This window comes from Barbus barbus (assembly GCF_936440315.1).
Source record: "Barbus barbus genome assembly, chromosome: 6".
Classification (NCBI taxonomy): domain Eukaryota; kingdom Metazoa; phylum Chordata; class Actinopteri; order Cypriniformes; family Cyprinidae; genus Barbus; species Barbus barbus.
In genome coordinates, this window is record NC_136734.1 from 24363513 (window position 1) to 24387766 (window position 24254).

At 36.8% G+C, this 24254-nt stretch overlaps 1 protein-coding gene across 2 annotated transcripts; it reads left to right on the forward strand.

The window, feature by feature from the left end:
• Window positions 1-6514: 6514 nt before the first annotated feature.
• LOC306870882 (dnaJ homolog subfamily B member 5-like) lies at window positions 6515-22239 on the forward strand. Of its 2 annotated transcripts, none has more exons than XM_079418387.1 (4): window positions 6515-6570; window positions 8208-8463; window positions 10997-11637; window positions 19613-22239. In XM_079418387.1, exons 2-4 carry the CDS (start codon window positions 8253-8255, stop codon window positions 19844-19846), a joined length of 1086 nt encoding a protein of 361 aa, XP_079274513.1. In that variant the 5' UTR covers window positions 6515-6570; window positions 8208-8252; the 3' UTR covers window positions 19847-22239. The 2 variants fall into 2 exon arrangements, with proteins under 2 accessions (XP_079274513.1, XP_079274514.1); XM_079418388.1 differs by having other exon boundaries at window positions 6568-7213.
• Window positions 22240-24254: the final 2015 nt, after the last annotated feature.

Below are 24254 nucleotides of genomic sequence, written 5' to 3' on the forward strand. Positions count from 1 at the left end.
CAGTGTTGCCCCCAAAACTCCTAGAAGTAGGACTATAAGTAAAGGTCATATTAATGTGACAAAATAGTTCCGGTCAGTCTTACTCTTCTTAGGCTGTGACAAGTATAAAACAGAATTCACATCCCAGGATATGGCAGTTGCCATGGCGATCTCATCCACTTTAATAGATGGTAGAGAGAGTGTTATCAGGGTACCCAGACAGCAGATGGGAGACTGAGATGTGGCATGCCAGTGTCTTTATGTTTAGCTGTTTATGCATTCTTTCACATCTGAGCCAGAACAACACGCTGGAGTATCTGTGAATAGTAGCTGTGCAGCAGCATGCATGCACATATTAAAGAAGTAAACAGAAGAGAAAAAAAAAAAATGCATGTGCTAGGATTAGTGTTCTGCATTAACTCCCTATGGCTTGGCACTAGTGTTAACATGTAAGATTTGAAGTTTGCTATAACCCAAAGATGTTTTCATCCTCAAAAGCATGTTGATACAAATGGATAACAGCTTATGGTCCTCTGACCGTGTGCCATCAACTTGTGAAGCTTATATCTAACGCAGTGCCAGCTGGAATTCTGACACGTCTACCACATTTAATTACATATATCACTTCATTTTATCATTTATTTTTCCCAGTTCTGTAGCTGTGCTCTGCAGCCTTATATCAAAACAACTCTTTTTTTTTATTTTTATGACTGGTAAATGACAACTTATTCTAGGTTTAGTCAGGGCAGCACCACCGGTCAACAGTGCAACGAATTACACAAAAAACTTACTTTTTTTTTTTAACTGAATTCATAAATATGTACATTTTACACAACCATTCAAATGTTTGGGTTCAGTAAAATTTTGTTTTGTTTTTTTCATAACCAAGGCTGCATTTATTTGATTAAACTGTAAAATGTACTGGTAACACTTTATTATAGGGACCAATTCTTACTATTAACAACTTGCTTACTAGCATGCCTATATTGGCTGTTTATTAGTACTTATAAAGCACATGACCATGTTCTACATTCCTAATCCTAAACTTAACTATCTTAATATTTTAATGGTTTGTTAATACTTTGACTTTAGTGTCACATGATCCTTCAGAAATCATAATATGTGACCCTGGACAACAAAATCAGTCAGGAGTCAATTTTTTGAAATTGAGATTTATACATCATCTGAAAAAATAAGCTGTCCATTGATGTATGGTTTGTTATGATAGGACAATATTTGGCCGAGATACAAGCATTTGAAAATCTGGAATCTGAGGGTACAAAAAAAAAAACTAAATATTGAGAAAATCTCAATTAAAATTGTCCAAATAAAGTTCTTAGCAATGCATATTACTAATCAAAAATTAAGTTTTCATATATTTACGGTAGGAATTTTACAAAATATTTTCATGGAACATGATCTCTACTTAATAATGATTTTTGACACAAAAGAAAAATTGATAATTTTGACGCATATAATGTATTGTTGGTTATTCCTACAAATATACCCATGCTACTTATGACTGGTTTTGTGGTCCAGGGTCATATATGCTGATTTGCTGCTCAAGAGACACAACCACAATAAACTTGTAAATAATTCAACTTAGTAATAAGCATTATTACATTTAAAACTCTCAGATGATGATCTAACATCATTTTAAAAGCTTGGTGTCTGTCTAAATTCAAAGTTTCATCAAAACATCATTCATATAGCAAAATGCTCAAATTTGATCTACTCTTCAGTGTTTGTAATACACCAGGGCTACAGTGTGAGATTCTCATTGGTCCTTTTCCCTTCTCTCTAGAGTGTGTTAGTGGTGAAGCAGCACGCTAAAGGCCTGTGAGTCTGTGTGGCTGTCTGAGGGACAAGTGGCTGGGACTTGAATAAACTGACCTTATCCTAACCCAAAGATACTCTTGCTGTAGTTTGAACAGCCATAGTCTCTAGTTACCTTATTTCACCCTGGTTCTGTCCCATTTTAGACCAAGCCTGTGAAATAGAAAGAAATCTGACACAGCGGATACAGAGTTTGGCCTCTGTATTAACATTCATTAGCCTCTAACAACTGAATTTGGGCTTTTGTTGGTTTAGGGTGAAATTTGTGATATGAATATTTGCTATTATGTTTGAACACTTATAAAGGCCATTATTGGGGTTCTTTTGACATATACACATAATCATGTTGTAGAGACATATAAAGTCTTTTGACTGGTAAATAGCCCAGTATATTATAGAAACTATAAATCCTGCTCTGAAAACTGGGCGAGTGCTGGCGGTGCATTGCACTTACACGGGAGATCCTATCTGCAATACAGCACTAATGAAACACATGACTTATGAGGATTAACTGTTGTTAGTGATGGATCTCTTTTTAATATATCAGCCAACATTAGTTACCATAGTTCCATTACTAATTCTGAGAAGATTTGTGAAGTAAAATCTTCCTTCAATGGGTATTCAGAACTCTCTTTGTAGACTTGTTTCTCACTGATCATCTTATAAGTGTATTGAATGAAAGTTTTACAATGTTGGAAAAGCAGTACAGTCCAGTGAGCCTGAACAGGAGCAGAGAGTCTGAGTCATAGTGCTGTTTTACCAGAGGGAAAACGCCATGAGAGCGAGAACATGGCTCAGAATTTCCATTAGTAATTATGGGATGTCCATAATTATACGTGCATAATAATATGTGTACATACATACACACACACACACACACACATATATATATATATATATATGTGTGTGTGTGTGTGTATATATATATATATATATATATATATATATACTTTCTTACTTGAGTATATTACTATAACCTGGTGTTAAGTATACAGTGAAATGACCTGATGAGTAGGCCTACTGTATAGCATGAAGAAGTGACACTTCTTAATAATAACATACATGCTATGAGCGTTTGATTTCATATATCCCTCAAATAGGGATATATGACCTGGAGATCACCTGGAGTTAGATCACAATTTGTTATATGAGCAGACACTCACCTCATAGAAACAGAATGTTCTACTATAAATGTATTTTGAAACAGATATTCTGTTGCCCACTTATATTTACAGCTGGAAAATGCCAGAATCAAAGATAGCACCAGTTGTGTCATCGGCTCGTTTCTGTTCAATTCTGAGGTGTACAAATTTCAGTCACATCTGCTGGCTAGAAAACAAGCAGGATTTTGTATTTGTGTGTTTATTTCTCGTTGGCTTGATAATGACAGTGACAAGAGTCCCTGCGGCACACATTTTCAGCTGAATCATGCTAATAGATGTCATGCTAACCTTTAGGTCTGCAGCCCACAGAACTGTCTGAGTGATGACTAGCTATACTTCACAAATTGTTTTCTGTGCAAGTGTTACATCTCTTCTCAGGAAATATTAGATATGTATGTTAATTAAATCGAATTAGTTTTAATGGTATATTGACTGGTTAATTTAAATGAGGTGTTATAATATTTACATGTTTAATGTTTACAAAATATTATTTTTGATTTTGTTAGCAATAGCTGTTTTTGTAATGTGCTTTTTACAAAGTACATTCTTTATGAGCGCATGCAAATAAACCGATAATGACTGAATCTACATTTCAATGTGAAGAAGTGAATCTTTTAGAGACTAATATCTTTCTCGCTGCATTTATTATTTGTATGGAGGCCAGCAATGTCCAAACAAGGTGAACAGCTCCAGCACTTGATCTGCTGGTATTATAATATTTACATACAATACATCATTTTTTTATCAGTGTTTTTTCTTTTTTGTTTTTAAGGTTGTTATTCAGATTATTCAGAATACTATTAAGTTTATTCTATATTGATTGACTGATTTAAATATAAGGATAGTTTTTGGTCCAAAGACAGCTGTGGACTATAGGGGTGTAACGGTAATCTGTAAAAAAATCAAACCATGCCATTCTCCACCCACTGTTCAGCACGCCGTTCAACTTAAATCTGACAGCACATCTAAAAATAACAACCTGTAAAACAGACTGAGGATTCATCTTTATTTTATACAGTCAAATATGCAATGTTATTTTACATTTGATTACTTATTCAATTTCTGTACCTAAAAACTAATGTTAACCCTAAAAATGTCCTACCTAAAATCACTGTTTATTTTTTTTGTATTTTACTCTATTGTATTTGTTTTTGCTGTTGCTTATTGTTAGATTACTTGTTAATATCTTTTTATTGGACCGTATAGTTTCTTCCCTAAACATAGCACATACTGGACCATACTGAAACTGTGACTCTAAAACCTTGACACAAACCGAACCCGTGAGTAATTTGAACCGTTACACCCCTAGTGGACACTATTCACCTTTACTTTATGGATAAAAGCAGCTTGGACATTCTGCTAAATAACTCCTTTTGTGTTCCACAGTAGAAAGCAAGCCATATGAATTTGGAACAACATGAGAATGAGAAAAGCAGACAGATGTTTCATTATTAGCTGGACTGCCCCTTTAAGAGTTGATGAAATGTATTTAACCTACAGCAGAGAACATCATCAATTACATTAAACTGTCATCTCTAAACTCCCTAATGAAACAGACTTTTGTTTCGTATTGTTCTGTATTGACAGATGTCAGTGGTATCAGAAGACACTGACAGAGGCGTAGCGTTATAGACGCACTGTCTAGCTCTGGGTCCAGTTGTCATGGCTACCATTATGCTGTCTGGTGTTGAAGTACATTTTGTGTGTGAAATTTGTTCTGTTACCCGGTGTTCAAACACAGTGTGCTGGCTCGCTCTCTTTCTCTGCTCCGCATTTGTACAGACGGTGTTCCCACTATGCGTGAACACAGAATGACGTACATTGTGTCCTACAGGTGCGATTGTTTCCAGAAAGAAATCGTTTTTGCAAAAGAAAGCCTCCACTTATATATGTCACCCCTGCAGCGCAAGAAATCATTCAGTTAGACGTGTGTGGGATTTTATTTATTTATTTGTTTATCAAGTCATTTAGTCGTTTAGTCATGTGGAGAGCTGAAGAGGTGGATGGACAGTGGAGATACAGTCTGTAGGGCCGGTTACCATGAAGATGCTTATCTAGTTGTGGGTTGGGGGTATTTCTGGATGATCTGGCACCTTTAGGGGAGTCCTGAACTGGCCGGGTCTTCCATCACAGATAATTTGCTTGTGACAAACGAACTGCACCTGTGTTATATCCTTAACTGCCATTATAACTTGCAATTAAATAATAATAATAAAGACAAGTATTTAACTCAAAGCCATCTTCTCATACTGCACATAAGGGGTTAAATGACTGTTAAGTCACTGCACTTAAGTTGTCACCTGTGGGAGGTTCTGAGTCACTCAATCATTTACATTTCTCCTCCACACTCAAGTGCTGTGATGATTCAGGTGCATATTCCCATCAGTCCACCTCTTTCAGCCTGCACTTCATTTCTGTCTATTTAAAGATGTGAGCTAACTTTATACAAATAAGTAAGACATGAGGATTTTGTAATGACATTTCCCTTGAATAAACTAATAAATGGGATACAGCATGATGCTGGATTTAGTATGACTCATCAGCATGTTAATAGACCAGGTTTGTTATCCCAAAAAAATCATTGTTGGGGGAAAAGTAGCTTATACTGTTAGTTACTTAGTAAATATAACCACATATCATTGTATATGTCTGTTTACATAATAGATTAATTCAAACATATTTTACATATAGATATTGTTTTGCTGTACCACAAATTATGATTTAAAACTCCCTCCTTAGAAAAATGTCTAATAATAAAATATTCAAATTATAGTCCATCCAAGAAAATTCTGTCATCATTTACCCTCCTGCTGTTTTGTTTTATATATATATATTTAAATAATATTAACCTGTGCAATATAAAAATCTATGCCAAATTCTTGGAGCATTGCATAACATGGATTGACTTGAGCAGCTAATAGATTTAAACAGTTCAAAAGGTACAGAGTAAAATCCAATGGTGTCTAGATGTTGACTGTATATAATAGCCTTCCTCAAAAGAGTGTACACAAAGCAGGCTGAATGTAGAAATTCCTTTAGACTGTGGAATGACCTCAGAGAGTAAGATTCCAGACATTAGTGGAGAGTTTGTCCCCTGCCGTGTTCATGTAAAGCCTGATCCAGAGCCAAACAGCTGTATCGATAGCACTTAGTCCTACAGACACCTGGGTTCTGTATGAGTGAAGAACACATCTTGGGAAATGAAGAGGGGCATAAGCAATAGAAATCACAGATGCAGGATTAAGTGACTATGTGCATCCACTCTCGAAGTTTTCATTTGTCTCATACAAAATGTTTCTCCAAGTTAAAAGCACACTCACGAACACACAATAATGTGAAATATATTTAATATATCTAATATATGTGTGAATACACACAAAAATAGGCTACTTTCTGTAATTTTTATATTATTGTAAACACATACACTTCGTCAGATATCTAAAATGCACCCCCAAGTCAGTTATGATTTTGGAGGTGGACCGGCGTGATTTATACGGGGCGTGTCATATGTAAATTCGGGGCGTGGTTAACGGAATGGAGTAGAATGTCATGCAGCTCTAGCCGGCAGACAGCTAAAGGATACTTTGATACGGTAAGCTCAGTTTTCAATTTTGTATTGCCTACCTTAGAAAAAACAGCTGGAACACACATGTGTATGCGATTGACAGTCTTTATGCTCTCCCGTAAAATTGCACTGTGCGATTTTAAAGGCTATAATCTGTTTTTAAAAGCGGTTTCATCGGAATTTGACAACTTGAGTAGCTCACCGAGAAAATGTTATAAAAAACGTCGATTTACAGGTAATAGTAATGATTGATATCGATACGATAACTTAATATATCCTAATAGCAGATCATGGTCTGTAATCTCTACTTTTATAAAAGTGCGTGTGTCTCAGAACCTCGTTGCCGGTATTGATTTCATCTCTCCTTGCGTCTAATTTAAAGATGTTGTTTAATCGCACCCTGGTCTACAGAGAGCTCCTTTGCTGGTGCAGACGCGGATAATCCAAAAATCTGTTTTATGCGAAGAATAGCTACATAAAGAGGTCAGGCTTGTCTAACTGACGTCAGTCAGATATCACAGTCACCGGTCATTTTTTCATTGGTGGTCACCGTGACATCATTAAATACCGGAGAGGAATACCGGGAGACCTTCGAGGTTTTGATGTAGCGATGAGGATTTCCTGTCGGATGCGGCAAACCGGCATCATTGTTCTGCAGATATCCTAACCGGTGAGCTTTAGTGAACCTCGTGAATGGTGAATGGTGAATGGTGTTGTGTGTATTTTAAACAGAGCCGCTTTTTGTCAAACAGAAAAGAGATACAATACGCCTAAATACAAGATGACATTGTTTTAAATTCATGTTTGTTCGTGTGTAAATGGAAACTGCTCTGTATAATATGCTGACCATCAAGTCTTTGTTGGTGTTTCTCGCGCGGTCTGCTCAGATGATCCAGATCTGTTCTCAGCTCAATCCATACAGTTTCATTTCAAATGCATGTCGTTATCGATGCTGTGTCTTGGCCACTACCAGATAATTGTAGAATATTGCGGTGTTTTATTTTTGTCTGCTGCCTCGTGAGCACTTACTGATTGCAGCAGAAGCTCTAGGCACAAGTAATATTACAAGAGAAGAAGTGCTGCTGTTTTTTTATAACAGCACGGCTTAAATGCCATGGGTAGAGGTTGTGAGTTTGATATTACTTAACAGATAAATAAATAACGAATTAATGGCAAGTAATTTACATTTAAAACACAAATTGGCCAATTCATTTGCATATTTGCCCCGGCTGTCAATAAAAATAGTTCCAAAAGAAGAAGAGACAAGCGAAACGTCAAGCTTCACCGCAGAGAGAGAAATCTGGAGAGGAAGAAAGCACAGAAGTGGACTGGAGCGACAGAGTTCCGTTGAGTTCAGAGAGTTTTGTAATTATTCGGCTCTAGATCCACTTCTGGTTTTACATTTCACACTTTCGAGTGAGAAACCCACTCTGAGCGTTCAAGGAGCAGGAGAAACACAAATAACCCAAACACACACACACACGCACGCACACACACACCACACCACACACACCCACACAAACAATCGCTTCCGGACTCCTTCTGCAGGAATTAAAATTATTTTTTATGTTGACATCAAAAAAATAAAATAAATGTCAGTATAACCTGAATGCATTTTTATTACTTTATTGTTTACCTTGCTTGTTTTTATGGTTGTTTTGTAGAAAGTGTTGGTGTTTCTGGAAGGACTCTATCTGTAAATCAAAGCCATGGGGAAGGATTACTATAAGATCCTTGGCATAACTTCAGGCTCGAATGAGGATGAAATCAAAAAGGCCTACAGAAGGATGGCCCTAAAGTTCCATCCAGACAAAAACAAGGATCCCAATGCTGAAGAGAAGTTTAAAGAGATAGCAGAGGCTTATGAGGTTCTGAGTGACCCAAAGAAGAGAGTCATCTATGACCAATACGGCGAGGATGGTAAGTATGGTTGGGTCCATGTACAGAAGAACCCCTGCCAAACATCTCAGAGCCTTATCAGGTTGTATGACTCATTCTTGAGCCATAATTAGTTTTCTAGGAAATGATCATTTGATAATCAGTATGTAGCCAGTTCTCTGTTCATTTATGGATTTGGACACACTAAACTTTAAAGCTTTTCACACTGTGCTTAATCCTGGATTACTTTTGTTGTAAACTCTTTTTTTTAAACCTGGGTAGATGAACATTTCACACATGTAATTTGAAGCAGTTTAGCAATATATAGTAGCCCGGGTTTTAGGAATATATAGTGTGAAATGTCAGATTATGAATACAGTGTGTAATGTGAAATATGAAACACGATAACCTGGGAGTCAGTTTTCCCAGGGTTTAAAATGACCCGGGCTTAATATTTATAATTGTGAACAGCCCTATTAAGTGTCTATCCAGTAGTGTAATGTAATTGGTGTTGTATTCATATTTACAGTCTAAAATAGTGCATAATACACCAATAAATCCTTTCTAAGAAAACAATACATGCTAATAACAACAAGACTTAATGGACCCAGGCACAGTTTTGTTTATACCAGATAGGACAACCCTTAAAAGGATCTTTTTCATGTCTCACGTGGCTAGACCACTGTTCTTTATACACTGTCAAAGCAACTTTACCACCTCTGCTTTTTCCTGACAATCAAAATAACTCCCTCACACTGCAGGATGATGCAGAAAAGCTCTCTGACAAATGCAAAGACTATAAACATGGCACTTTTCCAAAATAAGAAAAAAGTCGGTTGAAACAAAGAAGGATTTCAAATGTTCCCACTCCAGGCTAGATGCCAAGCTAAGCATCTTTACACTGAGTACACCTGCCAATTCCGCCTTTACTAATGTTACTCATGAATTTCGCAAGGAATCCCTTTATGTTTTTAGAGTATTGCATCCGTTCTTTCTGTGCGCCATTGTTCCATTTTTCTTGAAAAAAGAGCCATTGGGTACAGTCAAAAGGCTGTTGCAGCAGCAAGCTTTATTTGGCTCTGTTAACACAGATTCACGCTGATGTATTATGTTTTTAATTTTGTATTATAAAATATAGGCCTATGAATCTGTTATTACCAAATGACCCACTTTAATACCCATCCCCTCATTAGTTGTTTTGGCCCGAGGAGTTCATTAAAGTTGCAAAGAATCAGGTGGAAACATGTTTTATAAGGTGTCCACATTAAGTAGGCAGACTGAAGAGTTGAAGATGTGAAGTTGGAAGATGAGTCAGCTTGTGTCCTTATCATTAGAAGGAGGGCATTTGATTCAAACCATCAATCACCCACCATAATGCATGGGTGTTAATAGTTTTTTAACAGAACTGAAAACCACAAAATAAATGATTGTTTGATCCTAATTGACCTGCTCTTTCTGTACTTCTATTTTTGTGAATAAGATAGTTTTGCAGTGAAACTCAAAACACAGTTCAGACAACAGAGCTTAAAGAGCACTTACACGCCATGCTGTGCTCTTCCACTCAGTTTCATCACTTGCCCAGGATTTGTACTGCATGTTCTTGCCAAAATATATTTTTTTCAGAACCAGGCCACCAAGAGAAGCCAGCTAAGGGACAATAATAGAAATGAAGTAGCCTGCTTGTTTAAAATTGTATTTCTGTTCTTTGTCCAGCAATCTGATTTTGTAACCAAACTGAGTGGGGGTGGAGAAAAGAAACAGAGAAAGACTTGGCATGTCTTCTGTTGAGCTTTACACCTCAAAATGGTGAATGTGTGAGCAGTTGCAGACTAAATCAAATGATATTCCTTGCTACGTCATGCTGTAGACTAGCATTGGATAATTTTCCAGCAGGAGTTTAGAATTAACATCTCAGTTGCCAATTTGTAGGGCTGTTATAATAATTCAAAAGTTGCAGTCAGACCATTTCAGTGTTTTTCTGTTTTCACTAAACAAATAGAAATAGCTGTCATAGAGGTGTTAAACTTTTTGGCTGTTTGTAATACAATGAAGTAGAATCATCTTGGAGTTGGCATCCATTGGTATAGGTTAACAGGTCCAACTAGGCTGTGTCAATGTACATGCTTCTTTTGATAAAAAATGTCATTATATGTTGAGGAATCTACACTTATACAGTCTTGAATTCCTAAAACACTTTGTAGTAGGCCATAATAGTTAGAAGTCATCCTATTTTAGTTAACATTTTCATAGAAAGTGGCTTAGGTTTTATCAGTGACAAGGAGAATTGACTTTTCAAGGCAACTGCAGTCCTAAATCCGCTTTTCTCGCACAGCTGTGGCAGACTTACTAAGTCGGTGATGCCCTTAATATGGCTCCATCAATCCTTAGTGTACTTATGAGATGATATAAAGTTAAACTTTTTTAAAGACTTGGATATCATTACTGGAAGCTAGAGTGTTTGCTAACCTGAAATTGTCACAGAAGATGCTCACCTGTGGAATTAAGCAGAACTTAAAATAACTTTGTAAATACAGAAAACCCTAATGCATTGTTCCTCATGTGTATTTCCGTCCAGGTTTGAAAACAGGCGGCACAGGCTCATCTAGTGGACAAGGGACTACATATCACTACACCTTCCATGGGGATCCACATGCCACCTTTGCTTCTTTCTTTGGAGGCTCCAACCCCTTCGATATATTCTTTGGCTCCGGACGCCAACGGGGAACCACCAATGGCACTAATGACCACGGTGGAGATCATGACATGGACATTGACATGGACGGAGATGATGATCCATTCAGTTCCTTTAGCCACTTTGGCTTCAAAGGTATCAACGGTTTTCATCACGGTGGAGGTCGAAGACATCGTAATGAGCCCCTTCATGGTGGTCGTAGGAAAGTACAGGACCCTCCAGTGGTACATGAGCTTAAAGTGTCTCTAGAGGAGATCTTCCATGGATGTACCAAGCGGATGCGAATCACTCGCCGAAGACTGAACGGAGATAGAAGGACAATGAGGACAGAGGACAAGATCCTTAACATTGTCATCAAGAGAGGCTGGAAGGAAGGGACCAAGATCACCTTCCCCAAAGAGGGTGATGAGACACCTGAGAACATTCCTGCTGATATTGCATTTGTGCTCAAAGACAAAGGACACCCACTCTTCAAAAGAGATGGATCCAACATCATTTACACAGCCAAGATTGGTCTTAAGGAGGTATGTGTTCTTCATCATTCAGTTTTTTAGGTTTCAGAATCAGAATGAGCTTTATTGCCAGGTATGTTTACACATACAAGGAATTTGTTTTAGTGACAGAAGCTCCACAGTGCAACAGAACGACAGTGACAAGACAAGACACAGATAATAAAACGAATAATATACAAATATACAAAATAGAAAATATGCAAAATAGCAAAAACACAATATACAAAATAGGTTATTTAGTATATACAGGTATGTTAGGTGCAAATTTGAAATATAAATAAATAAATAAATAAATAAATAAATGTATAATAGTGTTGTGTGTTCCACGTTTATTTTCAAGTGTTCATGAGGTGGATTGCCTGAGGGAAGAAACTATTCCTGTGCCTGGCTGTTCTGGGGCTCAGTGCTCTGTAGCGTTCAGTGAGGGAGTGTGCTGGATGTGAGGGGTCCAAAGTGATTTTGCTAGCCCTTTTACTCATTCTGGATAAGAACAGTTCCTGGAGAGTGGGGACTGGGGAGGGTTGTACCAGTGATTCACTCAGCAGTCCGACATAGTCTTCTGAGGTCAGATTTGGTAGCTGAGCTGAACCAGACAGTTATTGAAGTGCAGAGGACGGATTCAATGATGGCAGAGTAGAACTGATTCCTAAGTTGGTGAAGGAAGTACAGCCTCAACCTACAGAGATGGTGGTTCCCAGGAATCTGAATGACTCCACTGTTGTTACAGTGCTGTCTTGTCTTGTCTTGAGTCGGGGGAGAGCAGGGGGTTTCTACTGAAGTTCACTACCATCTCCACTGTTTTGAGTGTGTTCAGCTCCAGGATTTTGAGACTGCACCAGTCATGTTTCCACCATGGATTTTCACTCACAATTGGTTATTGGCCAGAAATAGGCTAATGTGCTTTTGCCCACTCTTTCTTGGCATTCCCTGACTGGCCATCAAAGCAGGCTGGGTTGTTTTATCAGTTGGATTCTGTAGCCCAAGAATAGACAGACCTAGACTTAGATTAGACAGGTTTACTGCAATCTTAACACCAGACCACCCTTTGGCCTTTGTGCCCTCATTTACATGGACTTACAGAGTAAATTAATGGGCTTCATTTGGTATCAACCCCACTGAGTCCAAAATAAGTGCTGACCTTGTTAACCTGTACAGCTGCTAAATTTGGCTGAATTATTCTCCCCATGCAAACCATTGTTGGTTTTATTGTCCTGTATTATCTACCTACAATTTCATTATGAAACATATTATTGCATAACATTATAATGTGTATATATGGGTAAATATACCTGAACATGCCCAGTGTTAATCTACCATAGCTATAGGACTTGATAGGGCACATCTTGCCTGACTGTAGAGTCCCTCCATGGCTCAACGGCATTGCTGATTTACTCTCTCCCCCACTTCAGTGTGAGAGCCATGGAATGTCATGGTACGGTGTCATACGCCAAATCAGAGTCCTTGCTTTGAAAAAGCGAGTTGAACTCACCTAGTAGAGTTGAACTACGCAGATAAAATCGTCATGTGACTGAACCAAGTGTGTTTTTTCAGGTTGCACATGGAATGTTCATTTGCCTGAAATGAAAAAAACTTTTACTGATAATATAATTTGCTTGTTTGTACACAATAAACAAGCAGCTGAAAAACATAATTGTAATCAAAAAGTTAGATTTCATTATATTTGGGAATTGCATTTCTGTTGTTTCATGGCATAGTATTTTTCATTATAAAAGTGTAGGTGTTTATGACAGCTCTTAGTGTCACTGCTGCAGTGCTGGCCTGAGGGGATTCAGTAAAGCACTGAAAATTCAGCATGAAGTCATGAAACACTAAAACATGATACATTTTTAAATCAAACCAATAATTTCAATATATAATTGATGTCGCCTAGATGTAATGGGATTTTCATGGGCTGACCCACTGAGGATAATAACTACAGTCTACAGTAACTGCATATATTTCTGTTTGTCTAGTGACCTAGAAAACCACTGTCAGTTAATATTTTATAGTGAAATAGCCTTAATGTCAGTCTTGAGTGACCATGATGTGTTTCAGAGCATCACTGTGATTAACAGTGAAAACATATTCTTGTCTTTCTGTTAACTTTACTTTTGACAACTTTTACCTTGGCAGCTCAGCCAGAGCAAGCAGCTGTCAGGTGTTTTAAACAATGTGTCCCTAAGATTTCCAGCTCTACAGCAAAAACAGCATTTTGCCCTTGAAAATATCTTTGGTGCCTGCCTATTTTAACTGTCTGCTAATAGTTTCTGAGATGTTTCAGGTCAGTGATTTACTTTTAAAGGTCTCGCTCATTAAATGCCCAGAATGAAACCTGATAAGTGGCAGTGAACATCACAAACTGTTTTGCCATCTGGTACCATCTCATGCATACTGATGGCATCTTGCCCCACAAATTTTCATCTGCCTGTTTATTGTAGACACATTTATAGGAAAGGTTTAGCGTGGATCTAGACTGTTCTCAGGGGCACATTGTCTTCATTTCAATATCAATTTTCATTTAGAGATGCTCTTAGTAGAACCCCAAGGCATTGCTTTAATTAGACCTCAGAGTTTCTTTAATTGCCTGCTGGTAATGACCATGGGTTTGTACAAGAGCGAGACAGCTAAGAGGGTAAGGTCCTTGTCTGCTGGTAATTTCCATACCCATTCACCTAGTAATTACTCATCAGCAGTACTAAAGAGCCCTAGCAGTGGTGCTGAGGAAAAATGGGGCCACATGATGCTATCTGTATGATGATGCTGGATTATTCAAGTCAGCTCTGAATGTGATCTTGGATCAGTAAAGTTAATTTGTTAATGTGAGCACAGTGTCTTAAAGGTGCATTCAGTAGTAGCATCGCTGTTCCTCGTAAGTACTAATAGCACAATAGTGGTAGGCGCTGCACTGCCATCTATCAGTTTGGATCAGTATGATCATCTCTGAGTTTTATGTAAATTACACTGATACTAGGTTTAGAGAGCAATCTACATAATAATCAATTTCACTACCTGTCCAACAAAACTAGATGCAATTTAGGCATCATTACTCGGGATTTTCTTTATAATCAAATCTTTCCACTTTGTTTATGAGCGTTTCGTCTTCTTTGGTCATACAAGTACTACAAAGGCTTTCCTGTAGCTCAAATAGTAGAGCATGGCGCTAACAACGCCAAGGTCATGGGTTCGATTCCCAGGGAAAGCAAGAGCTGATAAAATGTAAAAACTGTAACTTGAATGCAATGTAAGTCGCTTTGGATAAAAGCGTCTGCTAAATGCGTAAATGTAAGTACTGATTCCCCCGTTGTCTCTGCTGGTAAAACATGATAATAATATATAAATAATAAGCACGTAAAACACGATAAATTGCTTTTCCCATCGCTAAAGTACACTACTGAGGTATCTATAGTGGTGGCAGCCATTGAGCACACCAGCGCAGGATTCACTCCATTTAGTGAAATACAGAAGGTCACGTCATTTCAACCTGGTGAAATACATGCACCATTAGGCTAATTTCAAAACTTTTATAGAAAACTGTTGAGTACAGTTTTCATGTCATGTGAGTGTTCATTATTCATATGACTTCATAAAAATGTAAAAAAATGTACTGTATATGGCATTTTAAGCACCATTTTAGCACCAAACTACTGAATGCAGCTTTAATATGTGTGAACACGTGACATACACTGTGCTTAGCAGAAGTTGTCAAAATACAGTTGGCAGTCCTATGGAATCCTAAATACAGCTCTGTCCTTACATATTGGATTATGAAAGAGTGACAACAAAATTGCAACAAGTTACGAGTATAGTTGCAGTCGACCATCTATTTGTTTGTGTCGCCATTGACACACTTGTTGCATGATCTGCTTGCTTAGTGGGACCAGAACTGGAACCAGAACCTTTTTTAATTTCAATCTCCTTTAACAAGTCTTAGTTTAATTCTGCAGTAGTTCTGACATGAAATTTGGTTGTTTAATTCTAGTTGCTGTTTGGGAAACATCGTCATTAGCCAGAGTTGAGGAGATGCCTGGCAACTTGTCATGGTCAACTGTTTTGTGAGAGTATCAGCTACTCCCTTCTTTCCATGAATCCCACAGATCCCATCCCCCCAGCCCACACTGCTGCCGTCTGTAGGAAGGAGCTGATGTCATTGCGAACACATTTTCTCATCCCTTGAGGCAGCTGCTAAGCAGAGCTGTCTGGCAATATTTGTGCTTGGTATTCACAGAAAGTTCATAAAAATCTTTTCCAGCATACGCTCACATGCAATAACTGCAGGCCCTTCACTTCACACAGCTAAGCTTTCATTTTTAAGTCTTGAATTTAGCCATTTCATGTTTAATATACTTAAAAAATGTAAACTGTCATCATTTACTCCCTCTGAAGTTGTTACAACCCTGTAGGATTATCTTTTTATGCTGAACATAAATTAAGATATTTTAAAGAATGTGAGTAACCAAACTGCTCCGCATGTTTGATGGTTCAGATGTATAAATGGCCACTGACTTCCATTGAAGAAAAAAATACTATGGTAGTCAATGGGGACCAGAAACTGTTTGGTTACCCACATTCTTCAAAAATATCTTCTTTTAGGTTCAGCAGAAAAAATAAATTCATACCAGTCTGGAACAACTGAAGGGGGAATAAATGAAGCTCTATTGGAAGATAAAAATGAACAAAAGTTATATGATGTTCCAGAAGTGAATATAGGAGGATCTTGTTCATCTAATTCTGTCAGTTATATTTCAGGGTGTCATTGTAAGTGTCTGCTTTCCTCACTCCAGTGACAATCCTTCCGGCATCACAACTTGTATTTCTTAGCACCTTTTTTTTCTATTAAGGGTTCAAGCGCATAGCCCTTAGACCCTATTGCAGTGATCCTCAAATCTGGCTCACGAGATCCACGTTCCTGCAGAGTTTAGCTTCAACCCTGATCAAACTCACCTACCTGTGATTTTCGAATGATCCTGAAGTAGTTGATTAGCATGCTCAGATGTGTTTGATTAGGGTTAGAACTAAACTCTGCAGGAAAGTGGATCTCACGAGCCAGATTTGAGTGTCAATTTCCTATTGTAATTGTCAGAATGGTCAAGGATCAGCGATCTCCAAGTAAAACTGCTCGTGCAGACCATACCGTAAGTCTCTGAGACTTGAAACTTGGAGGGATGGTAGTATTCACACCGCCTACAGCGTGACCAAGGCTCGCCCCAACCAGATTTGCCACAAGTGTCTACAAGGACATTTGCGTATCTCAAAAATCATGGCCAACATTGGCTGACAAAGTTTGAGCACCTGTTTGACAAGGTCATCGGAACGAAACTCGGTGGGCCTGTTCGACTCAAGGCCCCAAAGGTCTGAGAGAAATTTTAAAGATATCGGCCACTGGGGGGGCGATATCACATTTTTTGCACATACACACGATATTCGTATATCACGATAGAACTCCTCATTCCGGACAACTTTGTTTCTACAACCACTGCTTTTAATCTAATCATTTGTTAAATTATTGAGAAGATGTAAAAAAAAAAAAACTACTTTTGCAAACTAGTCCTAGTTTTCGCTCAATCTGGAAAAAAACACTGCAGTACAATTCTCTGAACTCACTAGGCCAATAATTATCAAAAAGAATTAGAAATTTGCCCTTTGGGAATCGATAACGGGGTCGTTTAGAAAAGGGGTCTGTACAAATTTACCTAAAATCCTGTAAAGCCTAAAGGAAAACTCAAAACTTCACGAAACCTGCTGAGCACATGCAACAGGTGATTCTATACACGCATGTGAAGTTTTAAGGGGATCCGACCACAGTTGGCACTATAACAGTCATAAACGTTACAAAACATCATAATTCTGTGGTAAATTACCTGGATTTGCCAAAAATTGCTTTTTTTAAATCAGTGATTTACGTTGGTACAGCCTTTGCTAAATAATATGTAATGTCTCATTCCTTATATGCTTATATGCCTTAAGCGCTTGAACCCCGGTAATAGCTGCTTGCAGCTATATTTTTATTTAGTTATCAGATGGTCCAGGGGGATCTTAGAGCTTTAGCCTTTCTATAATGGAAAGTGCAATAAATCTGTTAACCTTATCGTACTGTAGGGTTATATGAACCAGTGAAGTCATATATTCTATTTTTTGGATTAATTAAATTTCAGGAACCCAGAGTATGCCTCTCACTAGTGTCTAAAACTAATATCACAGTTTCTTTAGCTAGAGTTGCTTCAGCTTCCATGTGATTTTATGTTTATTCATTTAGCAGATGGTTTTATCCAAAGTGACCTACAAATGAGGACATTACTATGGTGTTATTATGGTTTGCTTATGTTGACAATTATAAAATATTCCATCTGTTGAAGTAATATAATTTTAGTTCCGTGGCAACTTCTGATTTAAGTTTCGCAATTTATTTCCTCAGCTGATTTTCAGTTGCTTCAATAGCCCTGTGAAATGAGAGCAGTGGCCAAAATTAGCTCTCTGTGCACTCAGCTACCCCTTCTGTGGCATAACACACACACACACACACACACACACACACACTTGGACATCCCCACATGCTTGCCCACATTTACACAATCCAAGTCCAAACTTCACAACTCTTGCTTTAAGTTTCTAATCAAATGTTAATTGAAACATAATTAATATAACTGTTTATATATATTTTTTCTTCTATTTTTACTCTCTACATGAATAATTATAAATCTATTTTAACTTTATGTTCACTGAAGATTAAAAATTTGGAATAATTAAGATTTCTAGGTTTAATTTAAAGGTTTTTGAAAAAAGTTTCTTATGCTCACCATACAGTATTTTAATAAAAAATACAATAGAAACAGTGCTGCTTAATATATATATATATATATATATATATATATATATGTGTGTGTGTGTGTGTGTGTGTGTGTGTGTGTGTGTGGAAATCATGTACTACATTACTATTCAACAGTTTGAAAAAAAGCTTAAAAAAAAGAAAAGAAAAATAAATTAATACTTTTATTAAGCAAGGATGCAGGATCAAAAATGATAGTAAAGACATTTAAAATTATAGGTTCTTATAAATAAATAAATAAAAAGATTGTTATTTTCTTCTTTTGAATTTTGTGTTTATTAAAAAGAATCCTTAAAAAATGCATGACGGTTTCCACAAAAATATGAAGCAGTTTGCAACTGCTGAACTGGATGCTTCAACTGTTTTCAATAATGATAATATATATATATATATATATACACACATTTATTTATTTAGCACCAAATCAACATATTAGAATGAGTTATTTTAAATTGTATTAATATTTCAATATTGCTTTTCTTTTTTTTTTACTGTATTTTACATAAAATAATCATATAATAATCCTTTATACAATGTGTCATCTTAGTTTTTCTTATCAGTTATGAACATTAGAGTTTTACTGTATTCGAAGACTTTATGTTAATGTTTATTGCATTACTTTAATGTCATGTTTGTTAGCATGATGGTGTTTTGTATTCATGTGTATGACACTGTGCACCTTCTATATAGTAGTATTTAGTATTTACCTCAGCTTGTGGAAAAGCTACTTATGATGAATGTTGATGTATCATGTGGCTTTCTCTTTACCATCAGTGTTTTGCGGGCAGTATGTTATGAAGTAAAAAAATATTTTGGAAATTTGGTATATTAACATTATTTCAGTAAATTCTTTTTTTTAATTAAAGTTCAATCTGTAAAGCTCAAAATATTGCTATGTATTTTCTACAGTGAAGTTCTGGCAACCACAACTGCCTGTTTTTACCATAAATTTCACCTATTTTTTTTTTTAGACAGAGTACTGTATAAACACACATATAAACTTACTGTTTCATATGAATATATACTGTACATGTGCTCCCTGTGCCTGTAACATCATAGAGGCACCTTACACTAGGTCTCTATGTCGCCATGTAGAGTTTGTGCTTAAGTGTTGAAATACCATCAATGGCTCTCGCACTGACTTCACTTTGTTTTTTTTTATAGGCATTGTGTGGCTGTACAGTGAACATTCCCACCATTGACAACCGAGCGATCACATTGCCCTGCAACGATATCATCAAACCAGGCACCATCAAGAGACTGCGTGGAGAAGGCCTACCTTTCCCAAAAAATCCATCTCAACGCGGTGATTTGATAGTGGAGTTCCAGGTGCGCTTCCCGGACAGAATACCACCCCAGTCCAGAGAGATCATCAAACAGCACCTACCACAGTCTTAGAGGAAGTTCAGTGGATGCACTGTATGGTTACATTTTTCAAACACACCATTTCCCCCCAAAAAAACAGACGCTGAATTTGAAGAGGGACAAATATGTCGTAAGGACCAGAGGCTCATTTGATATTTTGTTACAGTTTCACCTAATTTATTATCACTTTCTCTGAACATGTGGACCGCTGACCGCTTTTTGGGATTTTGAAGTAGTTTGTGTTTATGCTGAGGCTCATGACTTATTTATCATGAAATATTTTTTTGATTATTTTCCCTTAATGATTTTTATTCTCTTCTATCAACATGTTGAAGGCAAACACTTACAAGAAAGACAGAATGACTGATTTGTTGGATGGAAGGTTAATATTTTTGGTGCAATGATGGATACGAGGATAATCCAACAACAGCTGACTATTTATTCTGGATTTGAATCCGTGTTATTTTGTAGCAGATTAAATTTCCTTCCCTTGTAATAATCGATAATCTCATTTTAAATGGAGTGGTCTATGTAAGACCATTACAGTGTTGGAGACTTCTGGATTTTTGAGCACCAGCAGAGCCATTTGGTAACTATTTGATATATTTCCACTCCCTCACGCATCTCAACAGTCTACAGGTGCTTTCTAGTAGTTCTTGAAGTATCAGGTGCTGGCATTTATGGTGATGTGATTACAGGATTTTTGAGGTCACAGAAATGTTGCGTGCCTTAATGTGGCTCAAACCAACTATTTTAGTTTCATTAGCGAAGACCTTAGGCTATTGTTGAAAAATACTCTAAACAGATTAATTTGTCATTTCTGTACCCAAAAACAATGTATGGCAGTAACCATCATTACAGGGATAGTTTACTCAAAAAGGATCAAATTGGAAGGAGGAATGTAGTCATCTTAATGGTGCTGTTAACATATAATGTTATATTGTTTCTGTGGTACACATGAGTTAGCTAGCAGAAAGTCTAGGCTGTTTTTCCAAACAATGAAAAGTAGATGATGACTTTGACTGTGAAGCTAAAAAAGCTTAAATATACTATATTCTAAAGTGGAAGAAAGTCTTCTCTCTCTCTCTCTTTCTCTCACATTCACTTTTAATTTAACAAGGTGCAAAAGAAAAAAAACAATAAAAACATCACCTATAATATAACCTATAATATAACTTGGCTATATAAGATTGCCTATCAATAATTATATTATAGGTTAAATATCTGACACATCACATGGATCATACAAAACAAAAACCTTTGACCTAGACTGTCTAGTAAATATGTACACAATATTTTATGACTTGGTCTGGCAAATGGTCCTTGCTGACAGTTCTTCATTATTTTATTAACCAAGAGAAGGAAAATTTCAGGGAATAATAAATTCTGGTCTGTTCCAGTGTCAGGTTCTTCTGTCAAAGTGTGTCAGCTGTAATCATAAATCACTTTCATTGTATGAAAATGAACAGCCTAAATAACACATTTTGTGTTACGTGCAAAAATAATATAATTTGAGCAACGTGGGTAAAAATTATTTTAAAAAAATGAGGGATAGCTATTGGAAAATGCTCGTTCATTTACTTCACTATACACACCACCCCACAGTAAAAGAAACCCAAACATCCTCCGAAGTGCAGCATGACAGTCTCAGTTTCAATAAATTGAAAAACCCATTTTTAATCCAATATGAAAAAATGAAAGTGAATTGAAAGATGAAAGTTTCTTTTTTGAAATGCAGGTCTTTGTTGTTCAGTAAGCACAGCTATAGCTTTTTTTATGAAGTTATGAGGGAATTGAACAGCTTTTTACTGCAACAGTTTCAGTATACTGTATTTCACACTTTTAAATGTGTGCAATGTGAAATAATTTACAATAGTTCTCTGTATTTTAGTTTAGATTTATATAAAATGCAAAGCCTCCCTTTCAATTGATTTGTGATGTACCATCTTTCTACAGTAACAGCAGCATTTGAGAAACCGTATTTTCTATATAAACCACATTTTTCATATTTCCAAGGATCCTTCCAGGATATCTCTTATACAGTCGTAACTATGTTATTTAATAATTGCTGTATTGGGTGATAAAATTAAAGTACGGAGGAACATAACCTTTTTAATGACTAGTGTCATGGTGTTTTATTATGTGCTGGTCTATGTTTGGATTGTTCTGTTTTGAATTTGAATGTCAAATTTGAAATGTCTCATGTTTATTACTTCTGTCCTCATGTATGAGACAGTATTAAATGCAGCTCCCTGCACCCAATGGGAGGATAAATCAATGCAAAATGCAAGTGCTGTGTTCGGGCCTTGAAGAGTGTGTCTGAACGACTATTGAACTCTGTCATTTTACAGTATACCTACAGTATACATTTTTGGTGCTTTATGAATAATTTATGAGAACATGAAATAAACCAATAGTCTTGACTGAAAAGAAAATAATAAGGATCACTTTGTTTCAGACTGAATGAAATGTACAGTAGACAGCAGACTGGCGGCTGTCCAAATGAGACGACAACACTGGGCACACAAGGTAACAAAAATTTAAATCAGAATATTGACTCCACATGACTCCAAAGATCCGTACTGGTGTTTTAAATGATATTTCAAGTAAATGTATAATCTTTGGGGCGAAACATTTGCTTTTATCTATTTAAAGTACATTATGTAAAGTCTACGTGACGTGAATGGAGAACACTTTCATTATGCTGATAAGTCTGACAAATGGCTCATGCCACATCACTTGACTCAGAAATGATCCTCATCCCTCCTCTGAAATTAACTGGTGAATCAGACTGTTCTCAGTAACCAGGAGCATTTGACTCAGTCAACTTCCCTTAAGTCATACAAAAAGCATTATTTCACAAGTTAAATTAAAGGTGTTAATTCAATTATTTCTTTATGAAGTACAATGTCCCGTTGATGGTTGTATTTCTGTCAAAGTATAAAAATCTTTTAGAGATCATAAAAAATAACAAAACATTTCATGGTTCACGGCGTGTCTTGATGGGTCTGATTATCTGTGTCACATAGACATGGCAGCTCCATTAACTGCACTGCATTCCTCTAATGGATCTGCCACTGACTGTATGATCTGAGAAATTAGCACTGACGTTCCACTCAGTTCTCTCTGGAGTTCATACTGTGCACGGAAATGAGCTGGCCAGGGATTGACCCCTAGGACATTTTGGATCATATAGGCATGTATAGGATACATTAGCCTGACACACTAGAGCCATTTGAAAATTAAACAAAAAGACAAAATTACAAGACTGTACTCAACAGCGTTAACAAGGATAGTAACTACAATCCCAAAAAGCACTGTAAATATTAAGCATGAGTATTTAAATACACTGAAATAATAAAAGGTATCATGAACTGCCTTTGTTTTTAATTACTGTTCTCTGTGGTCCACTTGTGTTATCAAGAGTTTTACACCAAAACACAATAATTTAGAATTAAGTTATTTTCTGTCCTGTTTTGATCCCCCTCATCAATATGCTCTGTTTGAATAACCATGGCAGATTGTAGATTCGGAAGTAAATGCCCACTGCTATGATTGGATAACAGTTGTGTATGTTTGACAGCCTACGTACTTCACAGATGGACGCTACTGTGATTTAGGTTTAAAACACATAATAATCGGTACATATTAAACGATCTGTAATAACAGACAAAGCGATAGGGATCACGTAATAAAAATAGTTACTCACACTTGTGTGGTGCGGATCCAATATATCCAGCACACCCTTATATATTAGTTTCAGTCTTTCTGAAAATCCCGTATCGAATTGTGCCTTGTTTGTAAATGAATCCACAGTAAAATGAAGTGTAAGGACCAAGTACTTACTGACTTTATTAAAAATAAAGTTCATCTAATAAAGTTTATCGTTTGGTTTCTGAGTAGACCTGTGTTTGCCTCTCTGGTTATTTACACTACACGTGTGAATCGGTGGGCGGGGCTAAACAGGCAGTGCTGTAGAAGCAGGTGTTGATCATCTTCTGCAGAGGCGGTGTTTAGCCACACTATTACGTCATAAAGGGGCAAATTCCACAAGCTGTCGTTTTGACAGATTGGCTTCGATATAAGCTGTTTTTAGACTAAGTAAATTTTGATTTCTGAAACTTACAGAATGTTTTTTTTTATAGCACAGTGACCTCTTATCTATCAAAAGATCAAGAGAAGTTTGATTTCCCAGTTCATGACCCCTTTAAAGTCTGATTGGCAAAGTCTTCCACTGGCACCTGAACATATGAAAGTATGAGTCCCCTATTTTCATCTTTACAAGTTTAATCTGAATTGTTTGACATTGTTGAAAAAAATTCCGTTTTCAGAGTTGAGATGGAGAGCAGGTCTAACCAACATAGACATTTAGGAGGAAACATGGCCTCCAATATTCAGATTAATGTCACTAATATTTAGAAAATCTGGGTCCTGATGCCTC